The sequence below is a fragment of the Podarcis cretensis genome, assembly GCF_951804945.1.
Source record: "Podarcis cretensis genome assembly, chromosome: 13".
Classification (NCBI taxonomy): Eukaryota; Metazoa; Chordata; class Lepidosauria; order Squamata; family Lacertidae; genus Podarcis; species Podarcis cretensis.
The window spans coordinates 53376289-53393059 of record NC_137182.1 but is presented as its reverse complement, the minus strand read 5'-3'; the positions used below and the strand labels follow the sequence as shown (position 1 = coordinate 53393059).

The following is a 16771-nucleotide window of genomic DNA, read 5'->3' as shown; positions in this document are numbered from 1 at the left end:
TCTAAATTTATTGCTGTACATTGTTTTAATTGTCTGTTTTACTTCTGTGACTATACCCCCAAGTGTGTTTTATAAGCTGGTCTCCGACCATAATAAATTATGTTATCTAAACACAATGAGCGAGAGGCAGCAAATTGTGAGCCGTGGGGCTGAAATAACCAGTACCGTCCTTCGCCGGAGAGCGGTGTTGCTATCTTTCCGTTCAGAGGATCAGAGGAGAGTGAGTCAGTCGAGGACACGGGTTATTATACTCTGCCGCTGAAGATTGGACTAAAGATATCTTTTGTCCAAAGTATGTGCGTCAGCCTTTTAGGGTCTAAAAAGCACAGTGACCTAAGCTGTGTTGTGGCAAGGCGGTCCTCAGCTTCCCAGAATCCCGACTTTAACACCCTCTCTCCCATTTTGGGATGGTGTTTGCCCCCCCCCAAAAAAATCTTAGGGTCGTGGTCCCCAGGCCTGGCCTGCAGATTTTGCCAAGGAACCAGAGTGTCTGTTCATTTCCCCATTAGTGATGTCGTCAGCAAGGCAGCTATGAAAAGTAAGCTTTGCAAGAGGTCAGTTGCCAGCCGACTTGAAAGTTAAAGGTAAAGGTAAAGGGACCCCTGACCATTAGGTCCAGTCATGGCCGACTCTGGGGTTGCGGCACTCATCTCGCTTTATTGGCCGAGGGAGCCGGCGTACGGCTTCCGGGTCATGTGGCCAGCATGACTAAGCCGCTTCTGGCGAACTAGAGCAGTGCACGGAAATGCCGTTTACCTTCCCGCCGGAGCGGTACCTATTTATCTACTTGCACTGGTATGCTTTCAAGTTACTAGGTTGGCAGGAGCAGGGACCGAGCAACGGGAGCTCACCCCATTGCGGGGATTCGAACTGCCGACCTTCTGATCGGCAAGTCCTAGGCTCTATGGTTTAACCCACAGCACCACCCATGGAAAATTTGCAAAAAGAGCCACAGATCAGTTGAGTCTTGCAAGAGAGCGAATAAACTTAAGAGAGTGTTTGCAAGAGAGTGAATGAACCTAAGGTCCGGGGGGGGGGGGTGGCCAAGTGTGGCCCTCCAGCTCTTTCTTGCCCTCAAAATTCTCCCCCCAGGCAACACCCGTTGCTTCACACACCCCTCAAATGTTTTCAGCTGGCTGGGTTGTGTCTTCTGATCTTGCCTTCTGCCTATACGGAGGACGGAGACTGGAATTTGTCTATGCATGAAGTGCAAGTAGATAAATAGGTACCTCTCCGGCGGAAAGGGAAACAGCGTTTCCGTGCGCTGCTCTGGTTCGCCAGAAGCGGCTTAGTCCTGCTGGCCACATGACCCGGAAGCTGGACGCCGGCTCCCTTGGCCAGTAAAGCGAGATAAGCGCCGCAACCCCAGAGTTGGCCACAACTGGACCTAATGGTCAGGGGTCCCTTTACCTTTACCCACTTACCAGTGGTTCCTGCCTTGCCAGGGTGGGGATGGGCTGGAAGGCCTTTGGGGGTCCCTTCCAACTGTACCATTCTGAGAGTCCCATTGGGCTCATTCACTGCCTAGCCAGTGCGGTGCAGTGGTTAGAGTGGAACCTGGGAGACCAGGGTTTAAATTCCCCATGAAGCTCCTTGGGCACCCTTAGGCTCTCAGCCTGGTCTGTCGTTGTGCGGAATAAATGAAGGGGCTGGGGGAGAACCACGTACCTGCCACCTTGAGCTCCCACAAAAGGTGGGATATAAATGCAATAAGTAAATAACTGCCTTAATTTTTTTATATTTTATATTTTTTGCTTCCTGTCCCTTTTTCCTCTCGTTTGTTTTCCATGCAAATTTAGGACTGGGAAACCTATGGGTGAAAGTGTTGAGCCAGCCCAATTCCTCTCTCCTCGCCGGCTGCAAGCTTTCTGGCTTAAAGGATAATGATTTTATTGCAGAGGGGAAAAACAAGTTCCAAAGGGTGAGATTCTGGCCCGTGGAGAGGGGCCCAGCACACCCGAAGGCCTCAAAGTCCACCAGGTGGCTTCGAGGTCAGCTGCTTGCCGAATTTGCCTGAGATCATCCTTGCCTTCCCTCTTCCAGCTCTCTAGAGCAGAGGTAGGGAACCTGGTGCCCTCCAGCTGTTTTCGACATATGTATTTGCAGCCAAAAAGCAGCAAAAGATGTTGTTTGCATTGCTGGGATTGGGCTGGGGGACTCCTTTGAGACTCTCCAAACTCTACCTATTCAGAAAAAGAGTTTGCAACGCTCCTTCGAGAACTGAATGGAGACTTTGGGTCCTGTGGAACTCTCTGCCACTAGATTCAGCAGCACTGTTTCAATTTTTAAATGCCTGCTGAAAATTTGACCAGGCCTACACAGGCAATGAAGAATATGGCTTCCACAAGGGTTAACTGGTGCCTGTTTTTTTACTTTATACATATATGTGTCTTTGCTGTATGGTTTTCCTAGAATTGTAGCGCCGGGAGGGGACCCAACGGTCATCTAGTCCAACCCCCTGCAATTCATAGCTGCCAACTTTCCCCTTTTTTTAAGGGAAATTCCCTTATACCGAATAGGATTCCTCGCAAGGAAAGGGAAAAGTTGACAGCTATGCTGCAATGCATTTGTGTTGTAAACCATTTTGTTATTTTTAAATGAAATAGTAGCCTATTTTTTAAATAAATAAATACAATAAAATAATGTATTCCCTTGGGGCAGTCTTTGCCAACCTGATGTTTTAGATAGCTGCAATGGGCAAGGGCTAATGGGATTTGTGGTTTGCAACCATCAGAAGGCGCCAGATTCAGAACCAAATGCTTCATTTCCCGAACTACCGTATTTTTTGCTCTATATGACTCACTTTTTCCCTCCAAAAAAGTAAGGGGAAATGTGTGTGCGTCTTATGGAGCGAATGCAGGCTGCGCAGCTATCCCAGAAGCCAGAACAGCAAGAGGGATCGCTGCTTTCACTGCGCAGCGATCCCTCTTGCTGTTCTGGCTTCTGAGATTCAGAATATTTTTTTTTCTTGTTTTCCTCCTCCAAAAACTAGGTGCGTCTTGTGGTCTGGTGCGTCTTATAGAGCGAAAAATACGGTGTTTCCCAAACAAAATGAAAGGGCTCAAGGGTAATTCACTAACTCCACTCCCCGCAAACACTTATAACAGTGGGTGGCTAACTTGTAGACCCTCCAGATGTTGGACCCTGACCCCCCAACATGTGGCCACAGGTGAGAGTTTGAGAACATCTGGAAAGCCCCCCAAAGATTAGCCACCCCCTCCCCGCAAGAGGTGATCAGATGAACAGCTCATGCCATTTTCGCTGTGGATTTTATTTTCACAAACTGCCGGAATGATCAAATTAATAAATTAAGAATAAATACGGCTGCAGACTGCAGAAAACAGTTCCGTCAAAAGGTCACGTTTTTAATCCTAAATTGAACAGGGTGGGGAAGGAGCCACATTTCAGAGTTTACAATGGACACTATGATCCTTCCTCCCTTGCGGAAAGTTGCAAAATTGACCCCACGACTGCGTGAAGGGAGAGGGGGGGATGCTATGAGAGACGGCGGCTGTGCTAGCCAAACGGAGAATGTTAAGGGGTCGGTGTTTACTATTTCAGAGGTCTGCAGATTGACTGGGTTATGGGATACTGAAGCCCCCTCCCCATGAGCGTCCTGGAATGCCCAAATGCTACGAGGGTCTTTTCCGGGGGGTACTGAGTCACTTGCATGGGCATCGATGAGGAGCCTCGTAAAAGTTTACAAAAGGCATTCCTCTGGGGGAAACCGGCGGTCCAAAGTTCGCCTCCACGTTCGGTTGCTGGAGTGAGTCTGTTTTCATGCACCTGGTCCAACCTCTGTGGGTGGCTCAGAGGAACGGTGGTGCGTTAGTTAAGGCACGTGCAAAGGGAAATACCAGCTTCCACAACAAGAAAACCAGCTCCTCTTCAAGGACGCATCTGCACATCACACGGAACTACAATTCCCAGCGCCCTTAACAAACTACAACTCCCAGGATTATTACTTTTTGCTTTAAATGCATGGTTTGAAGATGCCACCCAAACCTTCTCACCCCACGCTGGTCCCAACAAGGTTATTCTCTCTAGTCCTGGAGTAGCCAATGTGCTCCTCTGGGTATTGTTGGACTACAAGACCCATCATCCACAGTTAACAGCCAGGGATGATGGGAGCTGTAGTCTCGCAACGTATGGAGGGCCTCAGGTTCCCCATTCTTGTTCTTTAACCTTTGCCCACCGCACAGATGTTGGACTACAACTCCCACCATCCACAGCCAGCTTAGCCAACAGCCAAGGATGATGGGCGTTGTAGTCTAGCAACACCTGGCTGGGAAAGGCTGGCCTTGGGTGATCAGCTCTTGGTCAGCGGCTCCTCTGTCTCAGGCATGACCTTGTAAGGGTGGCAGTCGTGGGGAGAGAGGACCCCCACGGGAGCAGTTGCTGATGCCAAGAGAGTGCCCTCGCCAGCTTCCATCTTGGCACTGGGTTCTGGCACAGACGGAGGGGCAAGGCAGCTGGAGAAGTTGGGCAGAGTCATCAGGACGAGGCTTCCGGCGAACATGAACGACCCGGCCGCTAAGAAAGAAGCAACGTAGTCACCCGTTGCGTCCCTCAGCCAACCTGGAAGAGAAAGAAAGAGGGACCTGGAACAACCTAGAACAGTCGGTGCCAACCAGGTGTTTTGCACTATAGTTCATGTCAGCCCCAGCCAGTGGTCACAGATGGGAAGAGATGAGGTCCCAAACACCTGAAGGGTATGAGATTGGGGAAGGGCGGTCTAGAACATAAGCCTCAAGACACACCTAGAACATAAGCCTCAAGACACACCTAGAACATAACAACTGGCAGTGCCGTCACTTTGCCCAGAAAGGGCTGTTTAGAGCAGTGTTTCTCAACCTGTGGGTCCCCAGATGTTGTTGGACTACAACTCCCATCATTCCTCGCCAGCATGACCAGTGGTCAGGGGTGATGGGAGTTGTAGTCCAACAACATCTGGGGACCCACAGGTTGAGAACCGCTGGTTTAGAGGCAGATACTCCCAGCTTCATATCAAGGTAGGCCTTCGAGAGACTCTTGGTGAACCGCTGCTAGTCATGTATACAACTCCCATCAGCCCCTGCCAGAAGGGTCAGTGGTAAAGGACGATGGGAGTTGTAGTCCAATGACGTCTGGGGACTCGAGTTTGGGAAAGGCTGCTCTATTGGAAAGTACTTCAGTCCCAATGCCCCTCACCTAGACGTTGTTGGACTACAACTGCCATCATCCTGAGTCAGCTGAGTTGATTTCTCGTGGATGATGGGAGCCGCAGTACAACGGGAACCGTGTTGGCTACCCGCTGGCACAGGCCACACGGAGGTAAATGGACCCCCTGACAGAGGGCCATTCCTGTGTTCCTATCTCGCTCCTTGAGCTGGGAACCAAACACAACTGCGTACGAAACCCGCTTCGCCTCCCTGCGGAGACATAAATTTATTTGGAACATGTTCAGCCACACACACCCCTTAACCCAGTTCCAATTCCAGAAGCCGCAAACCTGCTTTATATAAAGGTCCGGCATGGAACCAATTATTTGTGAGGAGCTAAAAGGCTCATTTAAGGGACGTGGGTGGCGCTGTGGGGTTAAACCACAGAGCCTAAGACTTGCCGATCAGAAGGTTGGCGGTTTGAATCCCCGCAACGAGGTGAGCTCCCGTTGCTCGGTCCCTGCTCCTGCCAACCTAGCAGTTCGAAAGCACGTCAAAGTGCAAGTAGATAAATAGGTACCACTCCGGCGGGAAGGTAAATGGCGTTTCCGTGCGCTGCTCTGGTTCGCCAAAAGCAACTTAGTCATGCCGGCCACATGACCCGGAAGCTGTACGCCGGCTCCCTCGGCCAGTAAAGCGAGATGAGCGCAGCAACCCCAGTCACGATTGGACCTAATGGTCAGGGGTCCTTTTACCTTAAAAGGCTCATTTATGTACCGGAACAGTTAATACGGGAGGAAAATGCAGGCCAGGATCAGAGCCACGTGCTGTGGTTGCGAGTGTCAGAATAGGACCTGGGAGAGGCCGGCGTTCAAATCCCCACTCGGCCGTGAAGCTCACTGGGATCAATGCTTCCCTTTTTTAAAGGGAAATTCCCTTATTCTGAATAGGATTCCTCGCAAGAAAAGGGGAAAGTTGACAGCTAGACACCGGGAATGCCCATTGCTGCGCTAGGAACATGGAAAGGTGCCCTGCCTGGATCAGGCCTCTTGGATAGATTCCTGCACTGCAGTGGGTTGGACTAGATGACCTTGTGGTCCTTTCCAACTGCTACAATTCTACGATTCTACATTCTTTTTTTAAAATTACAGTGGTAAGGTAAAGGTAAAGGGACCCCTGACCATTAGGTCCAGTCGTGGCCGACTCTGGGGTTGCGGCGCTCATCTCGCTTTACTGGCCGAGGGAGCCGGCGTACAGCTTCCGGGTCATGTGGCCAGCAGGACTAAGCCGCTTCTGGCGAACCAGAGCAGCGCACGGAAACGCCGTTTACCTTCCCGCCGGAGTGGTACCTAATTATCTACTTGCACTTTGACGTGCTTTCGAACTGCTAGGTGGGCAGGAGCAGGGACCGAGCAACGGGAGCTCACCCCGTCGCGGGGATTCGAACCGCCTACGTGGTGGGCAAATAAATGTGATAAATGGCACCACCTACCAGAAAGGGGCGCCCCCAGCAGCCCCCCGATGCTCTCGATCATCTGCAGCAGCCCCATGGAGCTGAAGATGTTGGCGATGCCCACGATTTCGGGGATGATGGAGAAGACGACGGGCGTCAGGGCCCCCGAGCAGAACCCGTAGCAGAGGCTAATGGCCACCAGCAGCGGGTAGTCGCGGCCCCATGGGACGGCCACCAAGGCCACGCCGGTCAGGAAGGTCCAAGCCACCAGGATACGGGCCAGGCGGCAGCCGTGGCAGTTGGCCAGCCAGCCCGAGAAGAGGCGGCCGCACAGGTCGGCCACCGCCGCCAGCGACATGAGGAAGGCCGCCTGGTACTCGTCAAAGCCCAGCTCCCTGGCGCGGGCCACCAGGTGGACGTAGGGGACGAAGTAGCCCGTGTTGACCAGGGTGACGGCTAGGACGAACCTCATGAAGGCAAAGTGGCCCAGGAGGTGGAGGCCGAAGAGGGAGGAGAATCGCGCCCAGCACGTCCCTCTCACGCCGCGGCCCGCCGGACCGGGCAGGTCTTCCTTGAGGGTGATGGGGCGGATGAGGGCCCCGCAGACCACCAGGTTGAAGGACATGCCCGCCACGATGAGGAGGGCCCCTCGCCAGGCGTAGGTGTCCACCAGGAGCTGGAAGAGCGGCGAGAAGGCGAAGGACGAGAGGCCCACGCCCGTCAAGGCCAGGCTCGTGGCCAGCGTCCGGCGGCGCTTGAAGTACCGGGCGACAGACGCCAGGGAGGGCGTGAAGACCAGGGCCCAGCCAAAACCTGCCAAGATAATAATAATAATATTCACACCCCGCCCATCTAGCTGGGTTTCCCCAGTCACTCTGGGTGGCTTCCAACAAAACACTAAAATACAATAACCTATTAAACATTAAAAGCTTCCCTAAACAGGGCTGCCTTCCAATGTCTTCTAAAAGTTTGGTAGTTATTTTTCTCTTTGACATCTGGTGGGAGGATGTTCCACAGGGCAGGTGCCACCACCGAGAAGGCCCTCTGCCTGGTTCCCTGTAACTTGGCTTCTCGCAGTGAGGGAACCGCCAGAAGACCCTTGGCGCTGGACCTCCGTGTCTGGGCAGAATGATGGGGGTGGATACGCTCCTTCAGGTCTACTGGGCCTTTAAGGCCATCTAGGGCTTTCAAGGTCAGCACCAACACTTTGAATTGTGCTCGGAAACGTACTGGGAGCCAATGTAGGTCTTTCAGGACCAGTGTTATATGGTCTTGGCGGCCGCTCCCAGTCACTAGTCTAGCTGCCGCATTCTGGATTAGTTGTAGAAACGAGAACGTCCCAAAGTGCTGGTTTTGTGCCTGCGGAGCTTTAAAATGGAATCTCACAGTTGGAAGGGACCCCCGAGGGTCATCTAGCACAACCCCCTGCAACACGGGAGTCGTTTTGCCTAGCGCGGCACTCGAACCCACAGCCCTGAGGTAAAGAGCCTCGTGCTCTCCCCAAGGGAACTATCAAATCTGTGTCCAGGGCAGCTGTCTACCAACTCCACCTGGTACGTAGGCTGAGACCCTATCTGCCTGCGGACTGTCTCGCTAGAGTGGTGCATGCTCTGGTTATCTCCTGCTTGGACTACTGCAATGCGCTCTACATGGGGCTACCTTTGAAGGTGACTCGGAAACTACAACTAATCCAGAATGCAGCAGCCAGACTGGTGACTGGGGGCGGCCGCCGAGACCACATAACACTGGTCTTGAAAGACCTACATTGGCTCCCAGTACGTTTCCGAGCACAATTCAAAGTGTTGGTGCTGACCTTGAAAGCCCTAAACGGCCTCAAAGGCCCAGTAGACCTGAAGGAGCGTCTCCACCCCCATCATTCTGCCCGGACGCTGAGGTCCAGCTCCGAGGGCCTTCTGGCGGTTCCCTCACTGTGAGAAGACAGGTCACAGGGAACCAGGCAGAGAGCCTTCTCGGTAGTGGCGCCTGCCCTGTGGAACGCCCTCCCATCAGATGTCAAAGCAATAAACAACTACCTGACATTCAGAAGACATCTTAAGGCAGCCCTGTTCAGGGAAGTTTTTAACGTGTGATATTTTACTGTATTTTTGCTTTCTATGGAAGCCGCCCAGAGTGGCTGGGGAGGCCCAGCCAGATGGGCGGGGTATAAATAATAAATTATTATTATTATTATTATTATTATTATTATTATTATTATTCCAATACCTCAAGGACCTATGAACCGACCCGGACCCTGAGATCCGCATCCGAGGCCCGTATATGTTTGCCTCTTTCACAGGAGGGTGGCAACACGAGAAGAGGCCTTTTCAGTGGTGGCTCCCCATCTGTGGAATGCTCTCTCTAGGAAGGCTCGCCTGGTGCCTTCATTATACACCTTTGGGCACCAGGCAAAAACATTCCCTCTTCAACGAGGGCTTGGGCTGGTTAACATCTGATACCCTTTTAAAAACATGTTTGTGGGAGGTTTATTCTTGTTCTTGTTTTTATCGTGCATTTTGTGTTTTTCTTTCTTTATTGAGCTGTCCTGAGATCGACAGAGGAAGGGCAATATACAAATCAAATCAAATCAATCAATAAAGAGCCTGCTGGAAAAAGGCTTTTCTCTAGCTGCAATCTCCATCTTTTCTATAAACATTTCCTTTCCCCCAACTCGACTCGATACCCTTTCTGAGGCAAGGCGACCAGAACAAAACACAGAAAGGGAGGCACGGAGATTCCCCAAAGAACAGGAGGATCAGGCCAAAAATGGCTGCCGGGATCAAGCCAAAATGGCGCCTGTCTAGCTCAGCATCCTGTTGTCATGATTCACCAGTGAGGCGGCCATAAGCTGGCCGCTCCTTCTCCATTCTTGCGCCCAACCGTCGCCATAGGCAAAAATGAGATGCCATAGGTGCCTTTTTCAAGATGGCGGGCTTCCATGAGGGGAATAATAAATAATAATAATAATAATAATAATAATAATAATAATAATAATAATAAATTTTATTTATATCCCACCCTCCCCTGCCAAAGCCGGGCTCAGGGCAGCTAACAACAATAAAATAGTGCAACATTCTAAAAAACATTTCATTATAAAAGTTAGTTAAAATCAAATTTATGGCAACCATTACGCTAAAATGAGGCCTAACCCTTCCCTCAGTTAGCCGCCCTCAGGAATTTTAACTCAAACCATGTCCGTGTGTGCTAAAGTTTGCAAAACCACGTTGGAGTGGCATACAAAGGACGAACAAATGAAATCTGTGATGATAGATTGGGCAAGAGATGTTGGACATAATATAATGTTTGAAGACTGGGAAAGGTTGTGGAGGAAAGGGGTTAAGTTCACTGCATGTACGGTGTTAAAGGAAAATGTTATGAAAATGATGTATAGATGGTACTTAACCCTGGTAAAATTAGCAAAGATTTACCGTAAGACTGATAACCTATGTTGGAAGTGCAAAGAAAAATAAGGCACTTTTGATCATATGTGGTGGACCTGCCCCAAAGTGAAAGACTTCTGGGAAAAGATATACAATGAATTGGAAAAAATGTTGAAATATACATTTATTAAGAAACCAGAAGCCTTTCTACTTGGAATAATAGGTTTGAAATTGCCCCCAAAAGATGTTTTTGTATGCCACAACAGCTGCTAGAATTTTGCTGGCCAAAAATTGGAAATTACAAGAAGTACCAACAGTGGAGGAATGGAAGATGAAGATGGGATTTTTGGAGCTAGATGACCTGACCGGAAAAGTCCATGACCAAAAGGAGTGGAAGAAATTCAAAGACTACTTAGCTAAATATCTTAAGATAATATAATTAGAATTACATGCGAGTACCAAACAGGCCTAGGATTTGAAAATGTGATGTGTAAAATATTATGTTAAAGTTAAAAATGAAAAGAAAGTCAGATGTTCATTGACCAAGTAAATTTTATGGGGAAATAGTTTTGGAAAATGATTTATATGGAAACTCAGCCAGGGGGATTCAAGGAAGTCACCTAACAATGTTAACAAAAGTGGAATTATTATAATCAGCATAAATGTTTGTTTGTTTTGATTTTCTTTTTCTTATCTGTTTGTTATAAATTTGGAAAATTAATTAAAAAAAATGGGGGGGGGGGAAGAAGTTTGCAAAACCAGCACATAAAATGAACAAATAACCCATTGTGTATCATGGCTATTTCCTCAGGGGAACGGCAGCCATCTTGAACCAGAGCCTGACTTTGGTTCTTCCACAGATATCCAAGTATCCCCTTGGAATATATGGCTTCTCCTTCTCTCCTCCAGATGTTTCGGACCAAAACATTTTGGACCGCAACATCTGGAGGGTGTCTGCTGTGGTTCGAAACATCTGGAGTGCATTGGCTTGGAGGAGGCTGCCTTTAAAAAATGGCGGCCATTTTCTTCAAAGACTGGCTCAACGCTCTCCTCCCCTCATCTCTCTGTTACCTCAGCCTTTGCTAAAAAAAAAAAAAAAGGACCGCCAAATAAATATATGGAGATCTAGGAAGCAAAAATAATAATAATTATGCCCGGCAAGCAAAAAGATGGAAAACTAACACATCGCAGTTGCAGAGTCAGGGTAAAACTCCGACAAGAGTGGATAGTTTGGGGGATAAGCAGATCTGTACATTGATTATTTGTTATTTCATGACATTTAGATGCTGTTTGATCGTTTAAAGACCCCAAGGTGCTTTGCAAAAATGATAAAACAATAAATTTATCAATAGGAAAAATGAATGACTTTTCAAAAAAATGCTGAAAAAAATATTAAAAATTGCATCGGCTTTGTAAGCATCGGGGACGGGCCTTGCTTAAGCAACACTCATAGAAATGTATAGTTGGAAGGGACCCCTGAGGGTCATCTAGTTCAACCCCCTACAATGCAGGAATCCTGCCCCTTGGGTGGGCTCAAAGTTAACAGCCAGAGACCCATTGCACTGCTGGAGGTGTTTTTAGCAGGTGCCGAAAAGAGCACTTTGAAGGGACCTTGCCTGGTGTCAAGAGGCAGGGAGTTCCAAAGTCCACACTGAAAGATTGGTTTCTTCTTTGATTTAGGGTGAAATTGAAAAGGAGAATGAATTTGAATTTAATTGGTTAAAAGGGTTGTTGAATAATTGTTAAAAATAAAAAAGGATGCAAAAAAGGGAAGGTATGGGGAAGTCCGAGAAAAGAGGCTCATGAAAATAAGGTTAAGAAACTATGAATTTATGTGTTTGTTTGTATGTTGTTTCTGTTGTGTTTTATAAAATTGGAAAACTAATAAAAAATTTATAAAAAAGAAAAAGAAAAGAAAGATTGGTTTCTTGCAAACGATAGCAACGCAGGTCACGCAGTTTCGACGCACCTGAGAGGAGTCCGATGCAGAGGTACAGGTGAGCCAGGCAGGTGGCAAAGGAGGCCAGCAGGAAGCCCAGGCCCGAGAAAAACCCGCCGGCCATGACGACAGGGCGGGCCCCATAGCGAGAGCTCAAAGCGCTGCCCACCGGACCTGCCAAGGAAGAGAAAGGGATGCCGGTCACTGCATTGCTGATGCAAGGAGCAGAATCACCCTTCCCCAGTTCTGAACAGGAATTCGCACCCGGCGCTGCTATGGGCTATTAGAATCACAGAATTGCAGGGTTCGAAAGCGTGGGACCCAAAGGGTCATCTGGTCCAACCCCATTGCAATTCAGAAATATGGAGCAGAACTCCCCCATAGCACCATGTATTAATTATTATAATATTTATTTTTAATAGATATATTAGGACCAGTTTCTGATCTTTTAGTCCTTTCAGAGAAGGTCGCCCCATCCTTGGGCAACGTTCTGTCTCCATGCCCATCCTGCCTGAGCCGCAGAATGTTCGCGAGCGCTTCCGTGACATCACAGCACCCCGGCCAATGGCGAGGAAGGACGCGGAAGGCAGTTTCCCAGGGCATGTGGGGCAAGGATTTCGCGCCGAGCGCAGGCAGGCAGGACAAAGTGTGTGTCCCACAAACAAACACACCCGCCGCCACTCCACTCACTCGCAAACTGTTGCACCGCGATCCCAATCGAGGTGATCCAGGAGATCCGGCCGGACAGCTCGTCAAAGTACGTCACGAACTCCACAAAGAAGACGCCGAAGGAACGGATCACGCCAAAGACCAACGCGGATTGGAGAAAGGCAGAGAGGACGATAATCCACCCCCAGCCTCCGTCCGGGGCTTCAGGGTGTACCACGACCGGGCCCAGCATGGATCCTGCTTGAGGAGCGAGGGAGACGGATCAGGGGAAAAGAAAACCCTAATTATGAATGAAGCTTAGATTTCCTAATTATTGCTCAAGCTGCTTCTTCCAATAACACCCACCCAACTTTTTCCTGGCACGAGATTAAATTATTTTCTGCCCCCCCCCTCAGTCATCATTAGAAGGACAGGGAAGCATCTGATCTCTAGATTCCCACATGCAAGAGAGGCAATGTGGTGCAGTGGTTAGAGCAGTGGTTACCAAACTTTTGTTTTGTTTTGTTTTTCAAATTTTTCAAATTAATTTTCAAAAATTCAAAACAAACAAACATACAGACATCCTGTTTAAATCTTGGTAACATTATTAAGTGACTTCCTCAAATCCCCTTGGTTGAATTTCATCATATATCATTTTAACAGTTTTCCAAATCGATTTTCTCAAAAAATTAACTTGATCACTCAACATCTTTCATTCTTTCTAATTTAGCTTTAAACATCTTAAGTCTTATCCTTACACATTTAAATCTATGATTTGCAAGCTTTTCCAATTGAGTTATCTTAACATATTTAGCTAAATAGTCTTTAAATTTCACCCATTCTTCCTGATACTCCTCCTCCTTCTGGTCGCGGACTTTTCCGGTCACCCCCAGTGCCCCCCTACCCTACAAAAAAACATTATTCAGAACAGTGGCTTGCTTGACACACTAAGGCAGATAACAAGAAAATCCAAAACGGTACACAATTAATTGCAGATTTATTCCGGTCCTGTTGGAGCAATTTAGTTCAACTGAACAAAGCTGATGAACTTGATCCACTGAGACCACGCCGCCATGCCTCTTAGCACCCAGTAGGTAATCCCATCTGGGTTTAGCGTGTCAGAATAGGACCAGGAAGATCCCTCCAAAGATGACCTTGGGCCAGCCTCTCGGCCCAACCTACTTCACAGGGTTGTCGTGAGGATAAAACGGAGAGCAGCGAAAACCGTGGCCTGCCACCAAATAAATAAATATGCAAAAACAAGGGTACCTCTGAGCACGTGCAGAGTCTGCCGCCACCCACCAGCAGAATTCCAGACCCTAAAACTGCTGGGTTTTCTCTCCCCTGCAAATCCCTTGGGGTTCTGCAGATCCACCTGAGAAATTGGGAATTCCTGGATGCCTTTGCTACCTGTATTCCACCTGGGAACTACTCACCCCTCAATCAGCTCCCAGAAAACCTTTTTTTCTGGCCTTCTTCAAACAGGTGGGCCATGGAGGGGTACCCTGGATCCTAGAGGGAGGTGCCAGGGATCTGGCGAAGGGGTGTGTGTGCTTTTAGAAAGAGCTTTCAAGGTGGAGAGAGAGGAGAGGAAGCGATTGGGGGGGGGGGGGAGAGAGATGGGGAAACCACAGAAAGACACACACATAGAGCTGATAAATCAGTGCAAGGTTAATAATAATGATAATATCAGGGGTCTTAATTCCCAATAGTGTCTCCACTAACGGGGGGGGCGGATTTTGAAGATCCAGGCGCCTTGCAGAAAAGCACGACCTCTGAATAAACGTTTTCCGGGGGGGGGGGCATTTGGAAACAAAATTACGTGAAATCGCATGATAAGAAGACGACCCAGGGGTTTTTTTTGGGGGGGGGGCGCTTACAGGCCTCCTGGGACTTCCCTCCCCAATAGGAATTCCTGATCACCGCCCCCCAAAAAACCTAGGACCTCTAAATAAACGTTTTCCATGGGGGGGGGGCATTTGGAAACAAAATTACGTGAAATCGCATGATAAGAAGACGACCCAGGGTTTTTTTTTGGGGGGGGGTTACAGGCCTCCTGGGACTTCCCTCCCCAATAGGAATTCCTGATCACCCCCCCAAAAAAAAAAACCCTGCTGGAATCCCCCCCAATCCCGAGTCCTAAAGGGACACCTCCCCCCGCCGCCCAATTTAAAAGAGATAAATGAAACATTGGGTGATCTTCTTTTGGGGGCTCCCCCCTCCCAGAGAACACCCCCCTTTTCCTCCCACCCCCCCCCCACCGCCGTTTCGTTCCTACCGAGGGAGGGGGGAAGCCGGGAGCCTCCGCGTGAGCGGCTACAATGTTGCAGGATTCGAAAGGGGCGGGGCCCAGGTCGGGAAGCCACGCCCCCCGCCTCTCTCCTGCTCCCGAAAGGGCTTCGCTATGGAGGTGTCGGTGGGTGGCGAGAGCGCGCAGGCGCAGTGGCGACGGCCAAGAGCAGGTTGATCCGGCTGAGCATCTTGCGGGGAAAGCAAGGCGCAGAGCGATCCTGATCAAATTTGGGCATCCTGATCAAATTTGCAGATGACACCAAACTGGGAGGGGTGGCTAACACCCCAGAGGACAGGATCACACTTCAAAACGACCTTGACAGATTAGAGAACTGGGCCAAAACAAACAAGATGAATTTTAACAGGGAGAAATGTAAAGTATTGCACTTGGGCAAAAAAAAATGAGAGGCACAAATACAAGATGGGTGACACCTGGCTTGAGAGCAGTACATGTGAAAAGGATCTAGGAGTCTTGGTTGACCACAAACTTGACGTGAGCCAACAGTGTGACGCGGCAGCTAAAAAAGCCAATGCAATTCTGGGCTGCATCAATAGGAGTATAGCATCTAGATCAAGGGAAGTAATAGTGCCACTGTATTCTGCTCTGGTCAGACCTCACCTGGAGTACTGTGTCCAGTTCTGGGCACCACAGTTCAAGGAGGACACTGACAAACTGGAACGGGTCCAGAGGAGGGCAACCAAAATGGTCAAAGGCCTGGAAACGATGCCTTATGAGGAACGGCTAAGGGAGCTGGGCATGTTTAGCCTGGAGAAGAGGAGGTTAAGGGGTGATATGATAGCCATGTTCAAATATATAAAAATATATAAAAGGATGTCACATAGAGGAGGGAGAAAGGTTGTTTTCTGCTGCTCCAGAGAAGCGGACACGGAGCAATGGATCCAAACTACAAGAAAGAAGATTCCACCTAAACATTAGGAAGAACTTCCTGACAGTAAGAGCTGTTTGACAGTGGAATTTGCTGCCAAGGAGTGTGGTGGAGTCTCCTTCTTTGGAGGTCTTTAAGCAGAGGCTTGACAACCATATGTCAGGAGTGCTCTGATGGTGTTTCCTGCTTGGCAGGGGGTTGGACTCGATGGCCCTTGTGGTCTCTTCCAACTCTATGATTCTATGATTCTATGATCCTCGGCTTGGGGCGGGATCTGCACCTGCGGCGGCCGGAAGGGCGAGCCTCCAAGGCCGGGCGCAGTCTACCCCCGGGTCCACATAGCTGTCAACTTTTCCCTTTTTAAAAAATTCCCTTATTCCGAATAGGATTCCTCGCAAGAAAAGGGAAAAGTTGACAGCTATACACCAGGACGCAGGTGGCAGCTGTGGGTTAAACCTGTGAGCCTAGGACTTGCTGATCAGAAGGTCGGCAGTTCGAATCCCCGCGACGGAGTGAGCTCCCATTGTTCAGTATATTTTAATTTAGTTAATTATGTAATAGGTTTATGTTAGAAAATGAATATGGATGTTGAATTTGATGTTTGCCAGCAAAGGTCCGTATAGTTAAAGCTGTGGTTTTCCCAGTAGTGATGTATGGAAGTGAGAGCCGGACCATAAAGAAGGCTGATTGCCAAAGAACGGATGCTTTTGAATTCTGGTGCTGGAGGAGACTCTGGAGAGTCCCATGGACTGCAAGAAGATCAAACCTCTCCATTCTGAAGGAAATCAGCCCTGAGTGCTCACTGGAAGGACAGATCCTGAAGCTGAGGCTCCAAGACTTTGGCCACCTCATGAGAAGAGTCGAGTCCCTGGAAAAGACCCTGGTGTTGGGAAAGGTTGAGGGCACAAGGAGAAGGGGACGACAGAGGACGAGATGGTGGGACAGTGTTCTCGAAGCTACAAACATGAGTCTGACCAAACTGTGGGAGGCAGTGGAAGACAGGAGGGCCTGGCGTGCTCTGGTCCAGGGGGTCA

At 49.2% G+C, this 16771-nt stretch overlaps 2 protein-coding genes across 4 annotated transcripts in view; both read right to left on the bottom strand.

Annotated features, from left to right (window-relative positions):
* Positions 1–16771, bottom strand: part of LOC307202208 (monocarboxylate transporter 13-like) — a 148676-nt gene that overhangs the window by 28592 nt on the left and 103313 nt on the right. The gene's annotated exons all lie outside the window — the stretch shown is intronic.
* Positions 3253–14959, bottom strand: LOC307202203 (monocarboxylate transporter 13-like). Of its 2 annotated transcripts, none has more exons than XM_079951977.1 (6): positions 14837–14959; positions 13995–14091; positions 12601–12816; positions 11941–12084; positions 6634–7407; positions 3253–4578 (listed from the first exon to the last, which is right to left on the bottom strand). In XM_079951977.1, the coding sequence occupies exons 3-6, from the start codon at positions 12809–12811 to the stop codon at positions 4310–4312; spliced, it is 1398 nt and encodes a 465-aa protein (XP_079808103.1). In that variant the 5' UTR covers positions 12812–12816; positions 13995–14091; positions 14837–14959; the 3' UTR covers positions 3253–4309. The 2 variants fall into 2 exon arrangements, with proteins under 2 accessions (XP_079808103.1, XP_079808104.1); XM_079951978.1 differs by having other exon boundaries at positions 13995–14124; positions 14837–14907.